This window comes from Ursus maritimus, unplaced genomic scaffold, assembly GCF_017311325.1.
Source record: "Ursus maritimus isolate PB19 unplaced genomic scaffold, ASM1731132v1 scaffold_32, whole genome shotgun sequence".
NCBI classification, from domain to species: Eukaryota; Metazoa; Chordata; class Mammalia; order Carnivora; family Ursidae; genus Ursus; species Ursus maritimus.
In genome coordinates, this window is record NW_024425786.1 from 21,223,788 (window position 1) to 21,250,451 (window position 26,664).

Consider the following 26,664-nt stretch of genomic DNA (forward strand, 5'->3'; position numbering starts at 1 on the left):
GCGGGGCGGGGCGGCTGGCCTTGGGCTGGACGGCTGGCCTCGGGCGGCGGGGCGGCTGGGCTGCCGCGCGGCCGGGCTGCGAGACGCGGGCCATGTCAGCGGGGGGCTGCAGCTACCAGTTCCGGATCGCGCTGCTGGGGGACGCGGCGGTGGGCAAGACGTCGCTGCTGCGGCGCTACGTGGCGGGCGAGCCCGGTGCCCCAGAGCCCGAGCCCGAGCCCGAGTGGGCGCCCACGGTGGGCGTCGAGTTCTACAGCCGCAAGCTGCAGCTGCGAGCCGGGCCGCGGGTCAAGCTGCAGCTCTGGGACACGGCGGGCCACGAGCGCTTCAGGTGCGGGCCGGGCGGGCCAGGGACCTGGGGGGCGGGCAGTGCCCCCCGCCCCGCCTCCATGGCGGTTCCCCGAGGGCTCGGCCTCAGTGGCCCGGGTACAGGTCTGGGAGCCCCTGCCCTGGTCTCTGGCCCTCCACGTGGAGTGGTTCGTCCCACAGATGCGGGGGGGGGGCAGGGGGGCAAGACGCCCAGCCAGAGGCCTGAGACCTGGCGCTGGGACGGAGCAAGGGCCCTGCCACGGAGACCTGGAGGGATGGGTGACCCGGCTGCTGAGAGAGCCCCCCGGAGCAGAGCGGGAGGTGTCAGGGAGCTTGGAAAGGAAGAGAGGTTTGGGGCGGCCTGGAAGGAGTTCGCCAGGCAGAGAACGGGAAGCAAAAATCTGCCTTGAGGAAAACGCCCTGCTTCCTCCAGGAATGGGGGAATGGTCCAGAGAGGATGTGGGTGGAACTTGCTCCCTGGCCGAGGCGCAGGCACTCCGCGGGAGAGACAGAAGCGCAGAGAAGCCGGCGGTGGGAAATGAGCTGGGGGCGGGTGAGGCAGGCGGTGCCCGCGGGGAAGTCCTGCGTCTGAGGGGCGCCTGGAAGGCCTACCCCTCTCCCAGCTCACTCCCCCTCCTTCAGGTGCATCACCAGGTCCTTTTACCGGAATGTGGTGGGTGTCCTACTGGTCTTTGATGTGACAAACAGGAAGTCCTTTGAACATATCTGCGACTGGCACCAGGAGGTCATGGCCACTCAGGGCCCCCACAAGGTGATCTTCTTACTGGTCGGCCACAAGAGTGACCTGCAGAGCACCCGCTGTGTCTCAGCCCAGGAGGCGGAGGCGCTGGCTGCCTCCCTGGGCATGGCCTTCATGGAGACCTCCGCCAAAAATAACTGCAATGTGGACCTGGCCTTCGACACCCTTGCTGACGCCATCCAGCAGGCCCTGGAGCAGGGGGACATCCAGCTGCAGGAGGACTGGGGGGGCATCCGGCTCATCCACAAGACCCAAGTCCCCAGCGGCCCCCCCAGGAAGCAGCCCCCAGGTCCATGCCAGTGTTGACTCTGGGAGGGAAAGGGTTGAAGCAGCGGCAACCTCAGAAGTGCTGCTGGGATGGGGAGTGTCAGTACCTTTCTGGAGAGCAAAGGGCAGGATGTATCCAAAGGATTAATATAAACAGTATCCGAGCAGTCACACCTCCTGGATTTTGGGGTTTCAGAGTTTAGCCCCTTTCTGCCAGAAAGCTCTAAGAAGCCAGGTGTGCAGCTTCGTGTCCTTCAGCCTGTTTCCTCAGTTGTCAGTGGGGCTCATAAAAGACCTTGCCACGGTGGGGGGGGTGTGGGCATGATGAGAAATGGATGGGGGACACGCTCAGCCAGAGCCAGCCCTACGGTAAGAGCTGAATACAAGAACCTGACATTTCTGGCAGTGCTCCCGAGCCCTGACGCTGAGACGCACCGAGTCTGGACGCGGCAGCACAGGCGAGGACTGGGCAGGGGATTTTGGGGCAAGCCTACCTGGGAGCTTCCTTAGGTCCTCAGACTTGGATGAGTCTTAAATGTGTGCCCTGAAACTCAGGGTTGCTGCCCAGTGCCCCTACTCCAAGGCCGGGTGCTGGATCTGGATCTGGGAGGCAGGGATGAAGGCAAGCGAGCAGCTCCTAGGTTGGGCACATAGTGGACACTGTGATTAGCCACCAAGATGTCCCTTCAGGGCTGAAGAACCCCCAGCCTTCTACCCCCACCCCGGTATCCCCCCTCCCCCAGCTGCTGGGAGTGCTGCCTGCGATGGTGATGATGGTGGGCTCACAGCATCCTCTGGGAACTGCCTACCGCTCAGGGCTGCCCACATCCAGTGTTGCTCTGTTGAATCTGTTGGGGGGTGGGGAGTGAGTGTTTAAAGGCCTGGCTCTCTTGCCCCAGCTCTGAAGGTCAAACCCAGCTTCATCACTCTTCCTGGGGCTGATTGAAGCCATTGTTCTTACATTACAGCTAAATTCACCCTCTGCTCAGTCCCACTTCCCTCCCTTCCTCCCCCAAGCGGATATTGATCTCAGGAATCCTCTAATCAATGTCTGCTCACTAATCCTCATCTCAGAAATTGCCTCCTGGGGAACAGGAACAGCTAGGTAATCAGGGAAGGCTTCCTGGAGATGGTGTTTATGTTGGTAAGACTCTCAGCAGGTGCAGAGGGGTTGTCATTGTGCCAGTGGGCACGGGAAGGGCAAGGACAGTTCCACAGCAAAAAAGAGCACAACCACTTCACTCACTTTGTGACCTGGGGACTTACTCGGTCTCAGAGTCCTCCTCAGTATCATGTGACTGACAATCCTTTCTTCCGAGGGTTCTTGGGAGGTTTCCAGTCAGGGTGGGTTTCTTAGCTTCCTCCCCACGGGGCCGGGCCGGGGTGGGTCTCCTTGTGCACTGTCTCCTCTCTTAAAACATCATCACTCATCCTTAGTCTGGCAAGGTTGGCAGGTTACCCTCATTTCACCAATGGGGAAGCTTGGAGAGGGAGAGGGAAATGACTTGTTTTTGAGAATGTTATCATTCCTTCATCGTTTTTTGTTTTAATAATAAGCATCTACTCTGTTCTGGGCTCTGAGGATGCAGTAGTGAACATGACAGAAAAGCCCTCCTGGGGTTGACATTCTAGTGGGAGAGAGAAAAAATGAGTAAATAAGTGAACTAAATGTTTCCAGTTGTAAGTGCTGTGAAGCCCACAGATCCTGGAGACAGGGCTGAGAGAGATGGGACTGACTGCTTTAGAGCGGTTGGTCAGGGAGGGCCTCCCTGAGGAGATGACTTTGGAGCTGAGCGCAGGGGAGAGAGAAGATGGGTGAAGCTAAGAGCGGAGGTCTGGGCCGAAGGAACGGTGGCCAGCACTGAATACTTATGTCCGTGTGAGGTAGATACTATTGTTCCATTTTACTGATGTGCAGACGAAGGCCCAGTGAGCAGGTTAACTGAAGCCAGTGAGCAGAGGGAGAAGCCCCGAGGCAAGGAACAAGGAAAGAGCTGGACTCTTTCTAGGAATTTACTGGAGATCTGAGCAGCTAGAGTAAGTGAAGAAGCAGGGAGTGACCTTCAGCTGGGTCTGTGGTTTCTTATCTCCCAGAGCTTTCCTGAACAGAGGATAGTGTAAGCCAAAGCTTGTTTGGGAGATGAGCAGCTGGTCCTGCTGGTGGAGGTGGGTTGCTGTCAGGAGTTCAAAACCTCCCCAAATCCCTGAAGACAGGAAGAAAAAACTGACCTTCTCCTCTGTCCAAATCCTGGCTGGGCACTGGAGAACCAGCCCAGGCCCACCCAAGGCTGGGTCCATCTCCAAGAAGAAGATGTTACCCACTGTCAGCAGGCTGCAGTCATACATCTCTAATGCTCCTCAGCCTCAGTTTCCCCATCTGTAAAATGGGGAGAACAGTAGTTTCTGTCTCACAGGGTTGTTGTGAGGATTAAATGAGGTATTATGTGAATTCCTACCACACACGTGAGCTCATGCATTGTAGGCTCTTTCTATGGCTTATTATTAACTCGAAGCAATCTTACGAGGTGGGGCTGAGCTTATTCATTTCACAGACAGGGACCTAAAGTCCAGGATGGGAAACTGATGTGGCTCAGCTGGTGAACCCAGGCCTCATCCACCACCTCGGGCCAGGCCCGGAAGGTCCTACCTCGTGCCTCGGGGCTCTGGTCCCACCCTCACAAGCCCCTCGTAGTGTAGCAAACCCTCTGGAGACTGCAAGTGCCTTTGATGGGTAGGATTCCGGCAGCAGTAGGAAGCAGCCCTGCCCAGCCCACTGGCTAGAGGAAAAGCAGAGAAGAGCAGTGGAGGGGGCAGGCCCACCTGCCAGCTCAGCCCCCACCCCATGGAGTACCATTGCTGTCACAGTTCAGGGCCCAGGCCCCGTGGTCTCGAGTGGAGATTGTGCTGCCCCTCTTGAGGCCTGTAGGGTGTCCCCTGTTGATTCAGCATCCACAGTGCTCCCCTCCTAGAATTCAAATTGTCTCCCCACAGTCCTGGCCCTTCCAGAGGTGGTGCGTGCTGCCTTTCCCCCTCCTTTTCCCTGACAAATTCCGACCCACCTGCAGCCCTGGGCTTTGCACGTGCTGTTTTCCTTCCCCTGGATGGCCCCAGCCCTCTCCCCTCTCCCTGGGTGAGCGGACTGGCTTGCGACACTCAGATAAGTATCACTTCTTCTTAACCAGAGCATCATCCCAGCTGCCTAAATTACGGTGGGCTTTGCAGTCAAGCCTAGGTTTGACTTCTGGCTCCACTATGTGTAACTGTGGGACCCTGGGGAACTCACTTCATCTTAAGCCTCAGTGGACTCCTCTGGAAAACGAGGATAGTAATACCTAATCACAGGGTTTTAGAAAGGATGAGATGAGAAATCAAAGACTGTGCTGGTCACACAGTAGGAATTCACAAAATGGAAGTCCCCTTCTTCCACTGAGGGGGTTTTATTCATCACCATAATGGAACAGACACTACCAAAGTAAACACTGTGGGGAAATACCAAGGATTCCAGACTCTAACAAAGTTCTTAAAGATCGTGACCTGCCTCTGGAGATGTGAACTGGGTTCTGCTTCTGTACTACGAGTGAAGTTCCAGACTAGTCCCTTCAGGTCTATCCCTAGACTCTTCTGAGCAAGCAAAACTCCCTCTCCAAAGCAGCACCCTGGCTAAACCCTCCAGCCACAGCAGCTTTGACAAGGGCAGGCTTCGAGGCCTGGATCCAGCCTTTTGCCCTTTTGAAGGCACGGAGCCAGTCTACCACCATGGGAGCCTTTCTGAAGACCCTGCCCATTCTGGGAGCCACTGAAACTTAGTGGGTGAAGAGGGAAGACCCATTCTGCCCTCCACACACAGCCTGGAACTGAAGATGTCTGGGTGGGAGCCCAGTCCCTGTCCTCTACCTCTGAGCCTCGGTCTTCATGGTAAAATGAGAACAATTCCTACCCCACAGCTTTGTGGGAGGATTAAATAGGATGCCATGTGTTAAGTGCCCAGTAAGTGTTAAGTTCCTTCTGCTAACAAGCTCCCTTTGGGTCTTTCATGTGTCGGTCCCTTGTCTGGAATGTCCTTCCTCTCTGTCAAAACTCTGTTCGTCCTTCAAGGCTTGGCCCAACCGAATGTATCAATTCCTTCTCCGAGCCTCAGGGCACCTGGAGATTTCAGGCTCTGTTGTCTCTCATCATTTTGTCCCACTGGACTGTAGCGCTTCAAGGCCAGGGCTCCCAGGAGAAGTGTGGACGATGGACCAAGAACACAGGTCTGAGTCCCGGCCTGCCCAGGGACCTCAGAAGCATCAGAATGACCTCTCCAGACTTTGATGTTCTTACCCGTAAGATATGGGGCTCACTGGCTGATGCTGGGGCCTTTTCTAACTACAGGTAACTGTAAGGCTTCAGTCCACGTCTGGCCTCCTCCTCCCTGCTTTCCCTCATGTAGGCACAGGGGACTTTTCAGGATGGCTTTCTGGTCCCAGGTGGCTCCTTCTGTGTCCTCAAAACTCACCCGGTTTGTTGCGACCACCCTCTACCTCTATCTTTTGGCTAATACTTTCTCGGGAAAACCTCACATGCCATATTCCTTTACTTTCAGTCCGAATTAACTACAGCAACTTCTTGGCTGGTCCCCTCCCACCTGTTTCCAACTCCATTCTCCAAGCTGGCAGCCAGAACAAGGCTTTTAACATGTAAACACAATCCCATCAGTCCTCCACCTAAAACTCCACTGGTCCCTAGCACCTGCACGGTTTTCAAACTTTTTGTTTATATGCCTGTTTTTAGCACCAGAATCCTCTAACCAGATGGAGTCTTTCTATTAGCCCTAAAATGTCCAACGGTTAAGAAAGGTATTACTCAGGGGCACCTGCATGGCTCAGTTGGTTGAGTGTCTGACTCTTGATTTCAGCCCAGGTCATGATCTCAGGGTTGTGAGATCAAGCCCCATATTGGGCTCTGAGCTCAGACAGTCTGCTTGAGTTCCTCTCTCCCTCTCCCTCTCCCTCTGCTCTCGCTTTCTCTCTCTCTCTGTAAAATAAATAAATAAATCTTTAAAAAAAGAAAAAAAAAGGTATTGGTCAGGCTAAAGAGGGATGGGAAGCCCAAGACCAGCCGTCCCACTCCTGCAAGACAGACACACACACACACATACACACACACACCAGCCTCTGAAGCCCGGGCGCTGGACCTTGCCACGATGCCTGCGAGCTGTCCACCTCCTGAGCTCACATCCTGTTTGTCTCTGGCCATCCTCTCCCACTGCTACACCTTGTTCTTGAGCCACACTGACTTCTGTACACCTCTGCGCCTTTGCATATGCTGTTCTTGGTCACCCCCATCTTGTCTCTCCAGGACTTAGGGAGACAGTGAGGGCAGAGTTAGGAGTGCAGGCTCCAGAGTCGGATGGACTTGGCTGAAGCCTCGGCACCAACACAAGCTGTGTGACCTTGAGTAAGTTCCTTAAACTCTTTAAGTCTCAGTTTCCTCCTGGGAACCTGGGATTAGAAAAGATACTACAATTCAAGCACGTGACACACACCAGTCACGTTCTTCCTTCTTCAGACTTGCTGGGAAAACACAAAGTGCTTATCCACAGGAGATGCTTAGCACAGCACTCTCCAGGGACCCTCTGTAAGGACACTGGAGCACACGCATCCATCGGCCCTGCTGCCCGATCCTCCGCACGGGCCAGGCTCCAGGAATCAGTCGCGTGGGCGTGGTTACTCAGCCAAGGAGGAAGAGGGCCTCGTGCCCAGGATGGGGCCGAGCTGCACCAGGGCTGGGTGCACCAAGTCACATGAAGCCTTACGGATCACTCGGTGATGCCCCAGTCCCGCCCCCCTACACACAGTGGCCGAAGCTGTGAGCGCGCCACGCAACCATCTTTCAGATTCACCCCTGCCCTGCACTTCACCACCACGTGCTCAAGTAGGCGACGGCCTTCTAATGGCTCTGCTTCCACTGTCCTCTCCCTTCCCCTCCTGGCTATTTGTACCACTGCCTGGCCAGAGTGACCTTTTCCCCCATGCAAATCTGATTAAAATCCTTCAGTGGCTCTTGTTACCTTTTGGGTAAAGCCCACTCTTGCTGGGGCCTCTGAGGCCCTGCAGAACCTGGGATGACGCACCTCACTGCACTGCCTCGGGCTGGCTTCCACGCAGTTCTCTCTTCCTCAGAGATCTCCACCCCTTCCCCTGAGCTGATTCTCTCTCCCTCAGAGATCTCCACTCCTGCCCCTGAGTCATTCAACTCGGCTGTTCAGACCCCTTCCCCTACCCTGCAAACCTCTCTCTCCTTTGCAGCCCTAGGCACAGAGGCAGGTTGGTTTGTTTGTGTTTTAAAGATGTATCCATTTATTCCAGAGACAGAGAGAGAGAGAGAGAGCACGTGCAAGCAGGGGGATGGGCAGAGGGAAAGAACATCTCAAGCTGACTTCACACTGAGTGCAGAGCCCCATACAGGGCCAATCCCAGGACCCCGAGATCACAACCTCAGCTGAAATCAAGAGTCAGAGGCTTAACTGACTGAGCCACCGGGCGCCCCAGGCACAGAGCAGTTTGACACCCACCTTATCACGGGACTGCTCCCTGTGTTTTTATTCCTCAGTGTAGCCCACTGCCCCGCCCCGGCCCAAGCCCAGCCCAGCCCAGCCTGCTGAATGATCTAATACTTAAATAATACTAGCTGAATGAACAGTCCTTCCACATACAGGTGGGACAAGACTCAACATAGATGAAGCCACTTACCTGTCACACAGCGGATCAAGAATTGAGAACTTTGGACTCTCCCCCAGCTCTTTCCATGAAACTGCCCGATTCCTTTGTCCCTTTCTGTCCTCCATGGAGGATTCAAAACTAATTCTGGATTCCTTCTTGGCTGTCAAGGTGAGTGACTCGCTCCTACTATCAGAACGCGGCAGGAGGCCTTTTGCTGTTTGGTATCACCAACAGAACATCCTTTGAGAGTGTCACCCAGTGGCATTGGGATGTTCTGGAAAAAGTGAAACCCTTCAACATCCTCTTCCTGGTGGTAGCCATAAGAGAGACCTGGTGCCTGGCAACAGGCGATGCCGGAGGAAGGGGAGGCTGGCTGCCTCTCTGGGTGCTCACTGTGTTGAGACCTTGGCCAAGAGCAACAGAAACATCAGCACAGCCTCAAGAGCTCTACGAGGCTTGAAAAGAGGGGTTCTGGGCTCAAATTCCGAGTGGGAGGGAGTGAAAAGCAGGGCAAGGGGGATGTGCCCATGCTGGTGACCCCTGGAAGGAATAGCCATGCCCTCTGAAGCCCAAGGAACCCTCACGATCCACAAGGGCTATTTTGGGCTCAGGACGGGACGATGTCTGGGGCCACTGAAGGTCATGACCCTGAGGTCTTAGGGGCCTGGTTCCTCTGCATGATGGTGAAAATACTGGGATCAGGGATATCAACAACTAATAACAGACAAGGCACCTGTGCAGATGGGCCTTTCCACAGGTTACTGCCATCCTTTCTTAGGGCCAAGGATGAACTCCAGGAGTTCCAGAAGAGCAAGTCAAAAAAGGCTTTGCCAAAACCAGGATGCCTCTTCAGTTTGGGTTCATGACAGAAAGTCACTCTGCCCCATTCTTATGGCAGAGAAACTGGACTCGAACTCCTACTGATGGTATGGCCTTCCTTGGAGTAAAATAATAGAAAAATTCCTGGTTTTTTCCTCCTCACAGAAATGAATAATGGTGCTGCCACCTGCTGACAGAGAACTACATCCATCCTTGCTTGTCCTCTTAACTCCCTCTGGCCTGTCAAAGGCTGTAAGCCATGTACCCTGTGTCTTTCGATTAATAACTTCTTTATTCTGGAAAAGCAAATGAAAGTCATATTCATATAAACACTGACATTACAAAGTACAGGGAAAAGGGGAAGGGAGAAGGACAAAAACCTCTACAAATCCTGCTAATACTGTCTCACCAAACAAAACCATAATGTTTTGTCCCATATTCAATCACTTATATAATAAACCACAAATAAAATCTTCTCTGGAAGATACATCGTTCTTCTTTGAGACGGCAGGGAAAAGGGACTGGAAGTTGGGGTAGGAGGCTTTATTCTTTTGGCAGATCTTCTCAGTCATTATAGATATTGCTGCACTGTTAATAAAAAATATATGCTTCTCTGTAAAGCATTAAAAAAAAAATCCAAGGATGAGATGGCTGAGGTCTCAGCTCAAGTATCTCCAAATACATTGTTGTCCATTCCCTGACCTTTCCGTGTGTTATTTCTTGGTTGTTTTCCGGATCAATGCCATTCTCTGAAAGGAGAGTGAAATAACCAATTACACGGCTTATAATCAGGAACTTTCCCAGTTGCCCATGTGGGGCACGGTCTATACCACAAGCCGGAGCCCTCGGGAACCTACACGCACAGGGCAGCTCAGCCGTCTCCTCTGAGCCTAAGAGAAGTCTTCAGGGCCCCCACAGATGTTTAGATAGGCCAGTGGATCCACTTCATTGACCAGAAGACCCAAACTGCTGGAGGTTAGCAGGATGGCAAAAAGTTAAAAACAGAAGACTACAGCTCTTGCCTTTAGGGGACTTAGGGGACAGGCCATCAAAGTGTGTATTTTCCAGGCTCCCCCAGCCTAATCTCTCTGAGGATGAAGAAAATAGGAAGAGGGCTGTTCCAACCCTGTGGCCATATAAAAAGGAAGCTGATATTTCACACTTGATGACCTACAATGAAAGGAAACGGACACTAACAATTTCCACCACGACCCAGCAGGGAAACATTCAGGTCATGGGTTTCAAATTTTACTATTACCAGCCACTGGCCAAATTACTCATTTGCTTTGCTTACTTTTTTGCCCAAGAGATTGTCCTAATATTATGATACTTGCTGAGAGAGAGAGAGAGAGGAAAAGTGGATAATTTGGAAACAGAGCCAAAACGACCATCCATTGTCTGGAGGGACTCCCTTCTGAAGAATACTGTGGTCCTTCGATTCAGGCTATTGGTGGTTTCCCTGTAGGACTTCCTCTCTCTGAGGGCTGTAAACATATACACTCCAGAGATCCCAGGTTATGGGACACTCAGCCAGAACCACCCAAGTGTGTCCATCAAGCTTGCAAAAAGCTCACTTTTCAAATCAGAGGAGCCAGTTAAATTTAGACTTTGTCAAAAGGAAGCCATCATTGCTGTTAGACTGACTGATGACAGGGGCAACTTGTAGCACAGCAGAAGCGGAGTTAGGTTCTCGTACTGACCCCTCAGGTCTGCAGTCAGAGGGACAGAGCACAAAGGGCAAGCTGGGACAGAGGCCAGAATGCCTGCCCCAGCAGCCTGGGTGCTACCCTCCAGCACAAGTACGGCCTAGCTCTCCTTTCTTTAAACTGACCTCTCGTCCGAGGGCCACACACCATGCTCCAACCAGCCACGATGCACAGCGCTCCCACTAGGGAGATGTGGAGGGGCTGAGTATTGTCCATATTAGAAGAACCTACAATCAACAGCTTTACGTGACACCCCTCAGGGTTGAAAGAAAAAACTGAGACGCCATGTGGGAAAGGAGAGTACCACAGAAGTAACTGACTGTTCTCCCATGGAGCCCTGTTGCCTCTTGCCCTCTCTGATCTTTGGTCCAGGGAGCGGAGCTTCCTGTGTAGAAGAAGTGACAAGTGCAGGGACCGTAGCTGTGTGCGCTCCCTCAGAGACACAGCTCAAGGGATAGGGATGGGCTGTGGCTGCCCTGGGGTTCTGACGGCTCCTCACCTGTTTGTGGGCTTCTGTGGTGCAAGCCTTTTTGTAGGGTCGGATTTCTTCAGAGCCAAATCCTGGGATCCACATGTTCCACTGGCGTTCTGTAAGGAAGAGGCCAGCACAGAGATCAGGGGGCAGGGAAGGCAGCATCAGGGTGCAGTGTGACCCTCAGAAAAGGGTCAGGGAGGACTAATCTGAGCGATCAACTGTAGTAATTAACAGCAGCTCTGCAGAGGGGTTCTATGGAATACAAATGGGGAATCCCATGCGGTGCCTCCAAGGTTTTAAGTGACACCATTTGATCTTCTCGCAAAGACTAAGGAGTAACTGAGTCCAGGCTGTGAGCACGGAGCCCTAAGGTTTCCATGCAGCTCCACAGAAGAGGAAACTCCTTTGTTTCTTCAGTTGTCTTTCTTTCTTTTTATTAGGTAGGCTCCATGCCCAGCGTGGGGCTCGAACTCATGACGCTGAGATCAAGAGTCGCACGCTCCATCGACTGAGCGAGCCAGGTGCCCCCTCGGTTGTCTTACTCCTATGTTCACAGTCACCCCTCTCAAACCCAAAGGAAGAGGAGGGGCAGAAAGGCACTCCCAGTATTCAGGAGTTAAGAGCAGAGTCCCAGCTCTGCTGCGTCACTGTGGCGCTGGATGACATTGGGTCTGTTTCTTCATCTTTTCCACGGTAGTAACAACTGTAATAAGCAGCTCATAGGGTGTTGCGAGCATTCCAGGGCATGATGCAATCCCAGAGCCTGGGATAAACACACAGAGATATGGATATACCTGTGTCCTGTGTCCCGGTGCCAATGGATACGATCAGCCCTGTAAGAGTGTCGCCAGGAGTTCCAACAGGGCAGAGATTCTGTTTATTCGACTATGTCAGTAATTGGCATAACTACACGGACCCCCAAACCCACAAATGAAAGTGTGTTGCACTTTAAGTAAACCCAGTATAAAAAATTATACTTACACAAGATTTCTAGGGAATAAATCTACTCAGAAGGAGTTACATACTTTATCATACTCCCCTAAAGCACTGAAAACATTTGTTTTACAAATCTGGTTTGCCCTAGGCACAGCACTTACTTAAATCAAATTGAATATTAGTGGTTTTATAGTTACACTTTGTGTCTAACATACAGTAACTATTGGGTGAATGAATGATTCATGTTTGGTTCCAGAAGAATTGTATATATAGTTCTCTTCCAATATTTCTTTGAAAATAAAAATGCTGAGGCCTTCTGCTAGTAATATCTGTTGTCAGTACTTGAAAGTGACACTGAGATTCTTCTTTGGGAATTAAACTCTACAATCCACACGAAGTGGATCAGGATACGGATCTGCAAAGTCTCTTTAAAGAAAGAGAGTAGTGGGGCACCTGGCTGACTCAGGTGGTGGAGTGTGCGACTTTTGATCTTGGGGTTGTGAGTTCCAGCCCCACATCGGGTGCAGAGATTACATAAATAAAATCTTGGGATGCCTGCGTGGCTCAGTCAGTTAGGCGTCTGCCTTCGGCTCAGGTCATGATCCCAGGGTCCTGGGATCGGGCTCCTTGTTTCGCAGGGAGCCTGCTTCTTCCTCTGCCTGCCGCTACCCCCCTTGCTTGTGCTTCTCTCTCTGAAAAATAAATAAAAATCTTAAAAACAAACAAACAGGGGCGCCTGGGTGGCACAGCGGTTAAGTGTCTGCCTTCGGCTCAGGGCGTGATCCCGGCGTTATGGGATCGAGCCCCACATCAGGCTCCTCCGCTATGAGCCTGCTTCTTCCTCTCCCACTCCCCCTGCTTGTGTTCCCTCTCTAGCTGGTTGTCTCTATCTCTGTCAAATAAATAAATAAATAAATAAATAAAATCTTTAAAAAAAAAACAAACAAATAAATAAAATAAAATATTGGGGGCACCTGGGTGCTGCAGTCAGTTGAGCAACTGACTCTTGGTTTCAGCTCAGGTCATGATCTTGAGGTTGTGGGATTCAGTCCTGTGTTGGGCTCTGCACTTTAGCGAGAAGTGGGCTTAAGACTTTCTCTCCCTCTCCCTCTGTCCTTCCCTTTGGTTCTCTCTCTCTCTAATAAATAAATAAATCCAAGGTGCCTGGGCGGTTCAGTCAGTTAGGCATCTTACTCTTGGTTTCAGCGTCAAGGGATCAAGCCCACATCCGGCTCTTCACTCAGTGTAGGGTCTGCTTGAGATTCTCTCCCTTTCCTTCTCCCTGCTCATTCTCTCTCTAAAATAAATAAATAAAATCTTTAAAAAAATTAAATAAATCTTTAAAAAAATTTTTTTTTAAATCTTAAAAAAAAAAAAATGTAGCTACCGGGCAAGAATGCACACATGTTAAGTATGGGTAGCAAAATATTTAAATATGCATTTTTTAAAAGATTTTATTTATTTATTTGAGAGAGAGCACGAGCTGGGAGAGGAGCAGCAGGAGAGGGAGAAGCAGGCTCCCTGAGGGCTCGATCCCAGGACCCCGGGATCATGGCCTGAGCCGAAGGCAAACGCTTAACCAACTGAGCCACCCAGGTGTCCCTAAATGTGCATGCATTTATATTTCATATAATATTAATGTAATAGCAACAACGATTTAGTGACTAAAAGGTATAGTAAAAATGTGTGGCATAAAGCAGCATTGTACAAAGCATTCCATGTACATTATGTCATTGAACTTCTACATTTCTCAAGACTCTGTCCACCAGAAGGGGTGGTTAGTTAATTACGCAAGTATAGGAAATCGGGTCAGAAGCAAACCCGGCTGTCCCCATCCCAGTCTGTCAGGAGAGAGGTGGTGTCCACAGTTTACAGCCCCATCGACAAGGCTATCTTTGTTACGGGTGGTGGTGTGCAGCAGACCTAGGTGGTCTGGTGCCATTCAATACCAGGTTCCCTCATTCCCCACGCTCTGATCCCATGCCCCCTAAGCAATCTTCTGATTATGATTCAGCCTCCATTAGGCCTCCTACACAGGCTGTTCTGGCCATGCAGACTTGCGAGCATTCTTGTCGCTGCGATAATTACTTCTCACCCTTAATGAATAAATTAGTATTCCAATTTTAGTTTCAATAATTAAAATATGAAATATTTTAAAAATAGAAATGCTAAACTCTCAGAGTAATATAATCTGTTGTGTGGGGGGGTTTTGCGGCAAAATATACATAAAATTTACCATTTATTAACCATTTTTAAGTATATAGTTCGGTGGCATTCAGCATATTCACACTGTTGTGCACCCATTACTACTATCCATCTCCAAAACATTTTCATCATCTCAAACTGAAACTCTGTACATATTAAATAAGTCCTCATTTCCCGTCCTGCAGCCCCTTGTCACCACCATTCTACTTTCTGTCTCTATCCATTTGCTTTGTGATGGTTTTAAAACATGTCTGCAAATTCCCTTCCATGCCTCCCATCAAGAAGTGGAGCCTATGTTCCCTCCCCTTGACCCTGGCCAGATCTTTGTGATAGCCTCAAAGAACAGAATTCAGGGTGCGCCTGGGTGGATCAGTTGGTAAAGCGCCTGACTCCTCATTTCGGCTTAGGTCATGATTTCAGGGTCATGAGATGGAGCCCTGTGTTGTCAGGCTCCAAGCTCAGTGGAGAGTCTGCTTCTCTCCTCCTTCTCCCTCGTACTCTCCCCCTGCTTGTGTGCTCTCCCCTCCACACAAGAAATCTATCTATCTATCTATCTATCTATCTATCTATCTATCTATCTATCATCTACCTACCTACCTACCTATCTATCTTTAGGGGGAAAAAAGAATAGAATTCAGTAGGAGTGATGCTGTGTGACTTTAGACACTGGGTTAGTAAAGGCCACGCAGTTTCTGCCAGGTAGTAATGCGACACGCATCCTGGGAGCCTTCAGCTACCATGTAAGAAGTCCAACTATCCTGGGACTGCACAGGATGAGACCGTGTCGAGAGACTGCAGAGAGAGGGAGACCTGTGGAGGCCCAGGTTTTTTGTCTGTTTGTTTATTTATTTTTTTTTTACGATTTATTTGAGAGAGAGAAAGAGGGAGAGCATGAGCAGGAGGGGCAGAGGGAGAGGGAGAAAGAATCTCAAGCAGACTCCTTGCTGCGTCTGACTCGGGGCTTGATCTCACAACCATGAGATCACAACCTGAGCCAGAGCTGGACACTTAACTAACTGTGTAACTCAGGTGCCCCTGGAATCCCAGCTTTCTGAGACTTTCTAGCCCCAGTATCAGACTTGGACATGATGAAACTCTGTCATGGGTCAAACTGTGTCCCTCACAAAAAGACATGTTTAAGTCCTACCTCCAATACCTCAGAATATACTGGAAATAGGGTTATTGCAGATACGATTCATTAAGATGAGGTTGTACAGGAGTAGGGTGGGCCCTTAATCCTGTATGACTAGCATCCTACAAGAGGAGAAGAGAGAGAGAGGGACACACACAGGGGAGAAGGCCACATGAAGACTGAGGCATACACGGAGTGATGCAACTATATGCAGAGAACGCCAAGGACTGCTAGCCACCAGCAGCAGCTAGGAAAAGGCAAGGAAGGATTCTAGGATTCTTCATAGAAGCACTGGAGGGATCGTGGCCCTCCTGATACCCTGACTGTAGATTTTTGGCTTCCAGAAATGTGAGAGAATAAATTTTGTTGTTTTAAGCTCCCTGGTTTGTGGCACTTTGTTACAGCAGCCCTAGGAGACTAACACATCTTTCTTCAAAACAATCTCAGCCCCAGCTACCACCGGACTTTAATCACATGAAGAGACCCTCAGCAAAACTGCCTAGGTAAGCCCAGTGAACCCCCAGACATATGAACAAAATCAATGATTGTTATTGTTTTAAGCCACTGTTATCATTTTAAGTTTGTTACCTAATAATAGATAATTGGAATATCTGTCCTCTGTTATTAATACTAGCAACGTTAACCAGAAGTGTGTTACTTACTCCACCAAGACTACCAGTACCTCCCAAGCCATATCTTCCTGTCATCGGGAAGGAAGCCTTTCAGTAATCACTCATGGGCTGATCTATACTGAATCCCTTAATATCTTCTGCCTCATTCAGTTGGCCTGATTATCTCTGTACTCGCAAAATTGTTCACTTTCTTTTGAGCACACTGTAACCAATGCAGGGGGGGCTTATTCATTTCTCAAGTGATGGTGGTTATTGATGTTAGACAAGTATCTCTCAGAAGAATCCTAGCTTGAATTTAGTGTCTGTTAAGTAGAAAAACGGAATACCAAATTATATGTACTTTATGATTACAATTTGGGGAGGGAATGGATAAATAGGCTAAAAACTGGAAGAGAAACACCATTATTTAAATGGTAGAGACATAATAGCTACATTTACAAAACTCTTACTTTGTGCCAGGCCCCGAGCTGGTTACCTGACAAATATAACCCGTAATGCCCATGATCACTCTGTAAGGATATGATCTCCACTTTACAAATGAGGAAACAGGCTCTAAAAGAAAGTAAGTAGGAAGGACAAGGTGATCCAATGCCTGGGCTCATTCTCCTGACCACGAATGGATTTCCCTTCTCTAGGTGATGCTACTGTTGAATGAATTCATCTATCCCAGAGCCCAAAAGTCTAATCCTGACATGAAGGTTCCTCTGACTACATGTTCCCGGTGGTCCTGAAGGAGCGATAGTGTAGATGCCTCAGGGAGAAACGGACGACATACCGAGATGCAGTTGGACATCCTTCACCTCCAGGGTGCTGGACTTGCGATGCCGAGCAAGCTGGCAGGCTGCTGTCACCACACTCTCGATAAAATCATCAGCAATCTGCAGCAGCATCTGGGGAAGACAAAAGGGGGAAGAGTAACCATGACATTGGCAGAGCAGGCTCCTGTTGCTGGGACAACTGTGTCTGCTGGAATCACATATTTAGTTAGGCTTTCTATTAGGAGGCCTGGAACCAGCATTTGGGCTAAGGTGAGGACGAGGAGTGAGGACAACACCAGAAACACAACAACTCATTAGGCAGGTTGAGTGCAACCCACACGTTTCTGAGGACGTTACTCTCTATACTTTCTGCCTAGAGGGATCAACCAGCCCGATCCCTCACGCTCATATTTTCTTCAGAATTAGGTGGGAAAACAAAAGTGAATCATTATACTTCCTCATTCACAGTCTCCTAAAGCATTTTTATTTCCATTAATCTCACCGAGTCCTTATACTAATCCTGTGAAAAAAGTGGGGCATGGATTTTATTCTCCTTCTATACAGAAGGGTGCTGACTCATGGCCTTGCGACTGCTAGCAGTGGCACCAGGATTTGACTTCAAGGTTCCATGTCCAAAACCTGTGTTCTCTCCACTTCGTTATCAATTATCCTGGACTACGTGAAGAGTAAAGTCAGAATTCTGAAGCTAAAAATCTACGTGAAAAACACTGGAATTTTCATCAGTCAATACATTCCCCATGGCTTCCTCTGCTGACCAAAAATAAAATAAAATTACAACCATGGATAGACATTACTTATTTGGCTAGACTATTATTGAACTGTCATCTTTCCTATGAAACCAAATGGATACCATCTAATGGAGAGATTTCTTTCTTTCTTTTTTTTTTAAAGTAAGCTCTAGGGGCGCCTGGGTGGCTCAGTTGGTTGGGCGTCTGCCTCTGGCTCAGGTTGTGATCCCAGGGTCCTGGCCTGCTTCTCCCTCTCCTCTGTCCCTCCCCCCTGCTTATGCTCTCTCTCACACATTCTCTCTCAAATAAATGAATAAAATCTTAAAAAGAAAGAAGAAGTAAGGTTTATGCCCAACATGGGGCTTGAATTCACTACCCCAAGACCAAGAGTTGCATGCTCTACCAACTGAGCCAGCCAAGCAGCCCCTAATGGAGAGATTTCTGATTAAACATGGCAGATCAATTCCAAAAATGACCTCCTCTCCTTCCCTAAATGCACTAAAATAATAGTAAAGGAAAAAAAGACATATAAATCCATAAAGACAATAAAAACAGGAGAGAAAAACTTAATAGGTAAGAGAATTCAATAAACTTTTTAAAAAGATTTTATTTATTTATTTATTTGAGAGACAGAGAGAGCAGGAGAGACAGAGCACAAACAGAGGGAGCTGCAGGCAGAGGGAGAAGCAGGCTCCCCTGCTGAGCCAGGCACCTGATGCAGGACTTAATCCCAGGACCCTGGAATCATGACCCGAACCGAAGGCAGATGTCTAACCGACTGAGTCACCCAGGCATTCCTCCAATAAATTTTTAAAGTAAATTTTTGCCAAAGAGATAACAGAGGAAAAGTGGGATCTGACCTAGCAGATGGAAGGTACAACACAGGGGCTCACCGAGCGGACACCAATGAGAATTGACCTGATTTCCCCCCTGCTATCCCTAAAAGATCCAGGTTCTGGAAGTGCCGTTTATCACAGAAGATTGGGCCAAGGCATGGAACTAAAAACTGAGAAATTATTAAATGTCTATATACAGACTAGTCCCCACGCCCCCATACTCCAAAAGCAGCCAAGTGACTCCTCCTCACACATAACCTGACCCAGAACACAGTAGGTTTATTCCGTAGAGAACTGAATAGGCTGGGGCCCCTGAGTGGCTCAGTAGTTAAGCATCTGCCTTCCGCTCAGGTCATGGTCTCCAGGTCTTGGGATCAAGTCCCGCATCAGGCTTCCTACTCAGCAGGGAATCTGTTTCTCTCTCTCCCTATACCTTTGCCCCTCCCCACTGCTCATTCTCTCTCTCAAATAAATAAATAAAATATTAAAAAAGAGAGAGAGAGAACTGAAAAGGAGAGAGAACTAAAAAGGCATGGCTCTGGATTAAAATACACCGACACAACAGAGGAAAAGTACAGACACAGCCTCACTCTCTTGTTTTTCTCCTAGAATGTCAGAAGCTAGAGATAAACCCTCCAGATAGGAGCCTGGAGGATTTTTCTCTGGAGATGCTAAACAACTCCAGAGAAAAGACTTACAGATGCTGACATGTAGAGAATCCCCCTATAAGAAGGCTGACTTGTGGACAAATTATTCTGAAGTGAAGCCAGTGGTTTACTAAAACTGGCTGAGTGGAGCTCACAAAAGCCAATTAATTATATGCATTTCTTCACAATCTCGAATTCAGTAAAATGTTGATAGCTTAAAATAGGGCATATTGGGAATATTTACATCATAAAAATTAGGAAATGTTAAAAATTAGGTGTTTTTCTCTACAGAGTTGGTTGCTAAACATTTGCCAGTACATTACTGAATGCAAAGCCCATCAGTCACTAAGTTTTGCTTCAAATCAGTTTTTTAGTGGCTCAGTCTTTAAGAGCAAATAGTCAAGAACACCAAACATGTGAAGAAAATCTCCAACACTAAAAAGAAAATAAACAAACCGAAGCAGAAAAAAGGGACCCAGAAGACATTAAGATAATGCAAGGAAAAGAAAATGTCAAAAAATGTAATTCCTCAGAGAGAAAGGTAAGAAAAGACATTATAACCATAAAATAAGAACAGAGTGGCTTGAGGATAAAAAGGACCAATTAGGGGCACCTGGCTGGCTCAGTCAGCTAAACATCTGTCTTCAGCTCAGATCATGATCCCAGGGTCCTGGGATCAAGTCCCGTCAGGCTCCTTGCTCAGCGGGGAGTCTGCTTCTCCCTCTGCCTGCCACTCTCCCTGCTTGTGCTCTCTCTCTGACAAATAAAGAAAATCTTAACAACAAAAAAAGAATTTCAAGGAAATGAAAAATAGGAGAGCAAAGACAAAAAAAACCTAAAAGGATCAGTACAGAAGATTCACTATTCAACCAATGGTCATTACAAAATGAAGGAGATGGGGCATCTGGGTGGCTCAGTTGGTTAAGCGTACAACTCTTGGATTCAGCTCAGGTCCTGATCTCATCATCGAGCCCCGAGTCCAGCTCTGTGCTCAGCGGGAGTCTGCTTGGCTATTCTCGCCCTGTGCTCCTTCCCCCCATCATGCATGCTCTCTCTCAAATAAATAAATCTTAAAAAAAAAATGAAAGAGCAAAAACAGAGAAGAAATTATCAAAAAACTAATATAAGAGAATGGAAATCTCACATGCTGCTGGGAGGAATGTAAAAGGATGCAGCATTGAAAAACAGGCAGTTCCTCAAAGGAAAAACATAGTTACCACATGACTCCAAATTCCACCCCGAAGTATATCACACCAAGAAAGATGAAAACATATTTCCACATAAAAATTTATACACAAATTTAAAAAAATAAAGAAAATACAAATAAAAGTTGCATGTGAATGTTCATGCAACATTATTCATAATAACCAAAAAGTGGATGCAACCCATCAACTGATGAATGGTTAAACAAAATACAGTATGTCCGTACAATGGAAGAGTATTCCGCCATAAAAATAAATGAGATACTCATACCCCTTACAATATGAACTTTAAAAACATTATACTAAGTGAAAGAAAGCAGTCACAAACATCACATATCATATGACTCCATCTATCTGAAATGTCCAGAAGAGGCCAGAATGTAAATTAGTAGTTAGTTGCTTTAAGCACTGTGGGGGTTGGGAAAAAATGGGAGTGACTGCTAATAGGTATGGGCTTCTTTCAGGGGTGAGGAAAATGTTCTAAAAATGACTGTGTTAAACCATAAGAGACTCTTAATTATAGGAAACAAACTGAGGGTTGCTGGAGGGGAGGTGGTTGGGGGACTGGAGTAACTGGGTGATGGGCATTAACGAGGGCACGAGATGTAATGAGCTCTGGGTGTTATATGCAACTGATGAATCACTGAACTCTACCTCTGAAACTAATAATACATTATATGTTAAAAAAAAAGACTGTGTTGAAAGTTGCACAATTCTGTGACGAGACTAACCACCACTGAACTGTACATTTCAAATGAATGAATTTTATGGTATATTGAATTATATCTCAATAAAACTGCTGCCTCAAACACACCTCCCCCCACAAAGAGAGCAAATATTTTTCCTCTGGTTAAAAAAATAAAAATGAAGTTATACTATTTTTGTAATCTGGTTTTTTTTTTCTTTTTACAGAGAGACAGCCAGCAAGACAGGGAACACAGGCAAGGGGAGTGGGAGAGGAAGAAGCAGGCTCCCAGCAGAGGAGCCTGATGTGGGGCTCGATTCCAGGACTCCAGGATCACGCCCTGAGCCGAAGGCAGATGCTTAAGAACTGAGCCACCCAGGTGCCCCTGTAATCTGTTTTTCTTTTCCCTGTCATTATATATTCCTCAGCAAAGGCAAGCAGACAATAATAAGAAACTCCAAATCCCAAAATATACAAAATATACAAAAGGCACTCAAGTCCCCAATATAAAAGTAAGTGCCGAACCCAGCACAACAAATGAAAAAAGATATATATTAAGGCTCATATGAAAATTCAGAATAAAAAAAAAAGAAAGACTCTAAAAAAACTGGGATCAGAATAGCATGAGATTTCTTTCTTTTTTTAAGCAGGCTCCATGCTGAACGTGGGGTTTGAACTCATGACCCTGAGATCAAGAGTCGCATGCTCTATGGACTGAGCCAGCCAGGCACCCAGCATAAGATTTCTTAATAGGTTTTTCAGAGACATGGAGCAATGCCTTTACAAAGGAAAGGAAAAAATTACTTTCATAATCTAATTCTAAACCCATGCAAACTAAAAATTAAGTGTGAGGTTAAGATACTTTCAAACATTTGCTTCTCATCTATTCTTTTGTAGGCAGTAACAACAACAACAAAATGTGCTCTAACAAAAAAAGGGAGTAAATAGGAAGAGGATGTGGGATCTAGGAAACAAGAGAGCCAAAGAGGAAAAAAAAAGAGCAAAAGGAAGACCCAGGAGGGGTCTGTTCAAGTGGCCTAAAATCAATCAGACCAGAAGAAGACAGAGTGTTCTTTATTATTATTATTTAAATTCAATCAGCCAACATATAGTACATCATTAGTTTCAGATATAGTGTTCAATGATTCATCAGCTGTGTATAACACCCAGTGCTCATCACATCACGTGCCCTCTTTAAAGGATGGAGGTTTCTGAGAGCGAAATCTGAGTCGGGGAGGGGAGGACCCAAATCTGTAGATTATTTTTCCATTTGGAAAACAATGTTGATAGGTATACACCAGAGCTGATAGCAGAACCAGAATAAAAAAGGCAGAAAGAAAACTAAATAAAAGTAAGTCAATTATAAGGGCACCTGGCTAGCTCAGTCAGAAGACAGTGTGACTCTCGATCTCAGGGTTGTAAATTCAAGTCCCACGTTGGGTACAGAGATTACTCAAAAAATTAAAACTTTAAAACAAAGAGAGTCAATTATCAACTTTAATAGGTAGTACAAAACAGGACTTGGTTCAGAGGTGAACAATATGTACTTGATCAGAATAATGTCAATACTGATTTCTCAGTTATCTAAAAGTTGTGACAAAACTATATGGGAGGGACGCCTAAATGGCTCAATCAGTTGAGCATCTGCCTTCGGCTCAGGTCGTGATCCCAGGGTCCTGGGATCGAGTCCCACATCGGGCTCCTTGCTCAGTGGGGAGCCTGCTTCTCCCTCGGCCTGCTTGTGTTTTCTCTCTCTTTCTGACAAATAAATAAATAAATAAATCCTTAAAAAATATATATATAAAAAAACTATATTAGAAAAATGAGGGAAAGGAAAGCATGGATGGACATGTGTGAGTGGCTTAACAAAACTGTCATCTATAGGAAGTCAACAGACAGAAGCCAAAGAATAACTGTTTAAGTGTATTACTTAGAAATATGGAGGAATATTACAGAAACAACTAAAATTGTAGAAAGTGACTGCCTACGAGCAGCAAACTAAGCCCTTTTCACCAAGCAAAAGTAGCGGCAGCTGCTAGGTATAAGGTGCTAGGCATTCTCCTAGGTGATTTGTAGAAGTTATTCCACGGGACCCTCACAATAACGCTGCCGTCAAATAATACCACACCCTACCAACACAAGAGGAAGCTGAGTCTCAAAAAGCTTCAGTGATGTGTCCACAGCTACGAAGTTAGTAAGTGGCAGAGCCAAGATCCAAATTCAGATCTGTCTGCCTCTGAAGTCTGTGCTTTTTTTTTTTTTCAAAGATTTTTTATTTATTTGACAGAGATAGAAACAGCCAGCGAGAAAGGGAACACAAGCAGGGGGAGTGGGAGAGGAAGAAGCAGGCTTCCAGCAGAGGAGCCTGATGTGCGGCTCGATCCCAGAACGCCGGGATCACGCCCTAAGCCGAAGGCAGATGCTTAACGACTGCGCCACCCAGGCGCCCCTGAAGTCTGTGCTCTTAATAGCGATTCTGCGTTAGCTTTCAGGGACACAGACTCTGGGGTGCCCAACCCCATCTTACCTCCTCCACATCTTCATCCAATTGCTCATTAGGGTCCACTTCTCTTACTAAGTCTTGTAATTTCTTCTTGGTCAATACCTAAAGTTAATTGGGAGAAGATTTTTCAGCCAAGTATTAAGGAAACAGAACACCTCATTACCCTATAATGAAGAAATGCTGTCAATTTGTTGGGTTTAGTTTCTACTTTCTGGCCTACCTGGTAGGCAGCTCCAAGACTACACTCAAGACAAGTGGCCTCGGGAAAGGCTGCAAGAGCAGTGTGGAAGAGAAGCCAACATCTGTCAGTTTACTTCTGCCTCTTGTGCTCACTGTGCCTTACCTTCCCTCCACATTAATTTGCAATTTTCTGACCACCATAACTTATACTGTGCCTCTGTTGCCTTTGGACATGTTCTTCAACCCTTCTTCCTATCTGCTCAGTCCATGGTGGCTTCTTTCTGCTTTTCCTAGCCCACCCAGGTAAAAGGAACCACTTCTTCCTTTGGCCTCCACTGTACCCCATGCACCCTTCTGTCACTGCATATATTTATAAACTTGCCTGTTTCTGACTTAATAGGCTGAAAGCTCCCTGACAGCAGGGAACATGTGTTCATTTCTGTATAATATTTGTATAAGTGTGTACAACTGTGATTCCTCTTTCATAAAGGAAATGTCATGTCACATACACATGCCATTAAACAATAATCAAGACATACATTAAAATGCTAACTATAGTTATTATGGGGTGGTGGTAGAATTATGGGCTCTTTATTCTTCTGTATTTCTAAAGTTTCTGTGATAAGCATGTATAATCTTGGAAATAAAGAAGAAACGAATTTTTAAAATAAATACTTGTTAATTATGTGTCAGATCTATCCATTCTACCATTACCACTTAAGGCAAGTCTTCATTCCATGTCTTGATTTACTGCAAAAGTGGGAACTGGTTTTCCTCTCAGTCCACCCCCTTTCCTACCTTTCTTGTCCACTTACTGCCAAGTTAATCCTCCTAAGACATATGACTTTTATTATGTTACTTACTCCTCTATTAAATATTTGCAAAGATTGTCTAATGACTAAGAGTTTCAAAGGAGACTGACTAGTATATGCCCAGTATATTCTGCCATAATCCTGCCTATATAATTTTACCTCCTGTTCTTCTCCAACAGACTCCACATTCAATACAGGTTGGCTTCCTGACTATCTGCCCAACTTTCCCCATTTGCCTTTGCTAGTCCCTCCCCCCATTCCCTTGAAATGTCTCTCCCTCCTATTCTATCCAGCCTACAAGGCCCAAGACAAGAGATTATACTTATTTCTTATTTCTTGTGGCTTTGGAGGGTAGAATCAGAATCATGGGCAGAAAGTGGGGGAGAGAGGCCATGGGGAGGGCAGACTTTAGAATCAGTCCAGAAAGTTAATAATGGAGCAGCTGGATGAACTAGAAGGAGAAAAGACCAGAGGCAATAATGTTTTTATTACCGAAATAATGAATAATTAATACATTAGTTATTTTATTATTTTATTTAACTATTGTATTTAACAATTATATAGCGTATGTATACTTATATATACATATGTATAAACCTGTCATAGGCAACATGTGTTAGTGTGTGTGTATGAATGTATGTACGTATACATACGCACACATAAACACCACAGAGTAAACATTGATAAATGTTGTACACGATAATTTAACAAAGAACTTTACAAGTCCAAAGGAGGGAAAAGACTTTTCCAGCTGAGAGGAAGAGGAAGCATCTGAGATAGACATCTCTCAAAGCATTACTGGTTCAAATAACAGGTAAGAGATGCCGAGGGAGAGCAAAAAGTAAGAGATGATACCTGATTGTTTTCAGGGCTGAGACGCCCTCCTGTCCCAGGAGTGCCCGGTATCTTTACCACTGTAGTGCTATTGGCCATGGAGCCTTGTGGAGGGGTGCTGGCTGGTTCCGGTTTTATGGATGAGAAATTGGAGAGGTTGATTAGGGCTGAGGGGCCAAACTGGTTCATAATCTGCCGAGCTTTGGACTTCAGCTCATAGAGCTTATCGAGATCCTGTTTCTTTTTGGAGCTGTGAGGACCAAGGCCAATCAACTGTAGAAGGAAAACAAGAGAACTAGACCCAGAAACACCTACAATAAAGGATAAGGTTTGAAAGTAAAATTGTATAAGGTCTGTCAGACTTGAAGGCTCTTCAGGATATCTGGGATAGTGACCGTTTGATACCTGCACATTAAAAATGGAGGGAATGAAAAATGTTCATTGCTCTCACCTCCTATTTAGAAACCATCTCTTCTCCAAAAGCTAAATGGAATAGTCCACAAAATTAAATAAGGAAGAAAGTAAATGAAATGAGAAATCTTACGTACAAAAATAAACTAGGATGAGTAAGACATTGTTGAAGACTTTGTAAAAACAGAATACTTGGTTAAGTACTACATGCATTATTTTCGAACAGCAAATAATGTCAAATTCAAATAAATCATGGCACAATCACATACTTAAAACCCAGTCACAAAACTGAAGAAAACAGATTAGTTCATTTTGGCACTTCAAAACATGCTTAAATCTATGTCAGGTCTATATCTAATAAACACAATTTTTAGCAACTGTTAAAATTGAGCTGTTCTTTGTCATCAAGAGCAACTTGATGACACTCTCTGAGTGTTAGCAATCTGAAGTACATGCAGAGTCCCTAGCCTGGAGTAGCCAAGAGTCCTAAATTTTAAAGCCATGAGGTAGACTCTGTGGACAGCAGCTTTGGTGTCATCAAGATCAGAAGCACATTTACCAGGTTTTGCCAACAGTGGCCTCCATGAGCTTACTTACAGCTATCTGAGTGTCTAGATCTTTAATTACATCAGCAACGGCTGTGAGCCCGGTGAAATGAGAGGCAGCCATTTTCAAAAGCTACCTGTAAATGAACAATTGGCATCAAACACCACTCTTGCCCCAGCACCATTTTAGTTGCGTGGCCTGGCATATCTTCACTGACCAGGACCCAAGCAAACCGGACGTGGAGAAACACATCCTTATTCTTGTCTCCTTATTTGTCCTGGGCACTGAGGAAAGCATCGCCATCTCTTTCATACACAACTTTTAAAATTAATTAATGATGATAATAGTAATATAGATTCTCTTCCAATAAAACGATGTTCTATTGTTAGGGATAAGCTAGCAGCATATGAAAACTTCATTGGCCAAAACTGTGAAACGACCTGCAGGTTTTCAGAACTTGGTGAAGCTTAGCAACCTAAACAAGTATCTGCACCTGTCAACTCTTGCCCCCTATTGCTGCGTTCCTCCCCAACAAATTGTCTAACTTTCTAATATGAGA

At 46.7% G+C, this 26,664-nt stretch overlaps 2 protein-coding genes across 3 annotated transcripts in view; one reads left to right on the forward strand and one right to left on the reverse strand.

Moving 5' to 3' along the window:
* The window catches only part of RAB42 (RAB42, member RAS oncogene family), a 3,494-nt gene extending 1,987 nt beyond the window's left edge, over positions 1–1,507 (forward strand). The window contains exons 1-2 of one of the 2 annotated variants that reach the window (XM_040619129.1): positions 59–331; positions 952–1,507. In XM_040619129.1, the coding sequence (XP_040475063.1) occupies positions 93–331; positions 952–1,375 (663 nt within the window). In that variant the 5' untranslated portion in view covers positions 59–92 and the 3' untranslated portion in view covers positions 1,376–1,507. Of the gene's footprint in view, positions 1–58; positions 332–951 lie in introns of those variants that run through there. The other variant, XM_040619130.1, reaches the window with a different exon arrangement.
* Positions 1,508–9,129: 7,622 nt separating this feature from the next.
* TAF12 (TATA-box binding protein associated factor 12) overlaps positions 9,130–26,664 on the reverse strand; it is a 30,976-nt gene continuing 13,441 nt past the window's right edge. Inside the window, exons 2-6 of the mRNA XM_008694511.2 lie at positions 25,170–25,421; positions 23,347–23,424; positions 16,718–16,832; positions 11,062–11,150; positions 9,130–9,605 (exon numbers count right to left, since the gene is read on the reverse strand). Coding sequence (XP_008692733.1) covers positions 9,570–9,605; positions 11,062–11,150; positions 16,718–16,832; positions 23,347–23,424; positions 25,170–25,337 — 486 coding nt within the window. The 5' untranslated portion in view covers positions 25,338–25,421 and the 3' untranslated portion in view covers positions 9,130–9,569. The remainder of the gene's footprint in view (positions 9,606–11,061; positions 11,151–16,717; positions 16,833–23,346; positions 23,425–25,169; positions 25,422–26,664) is intronic.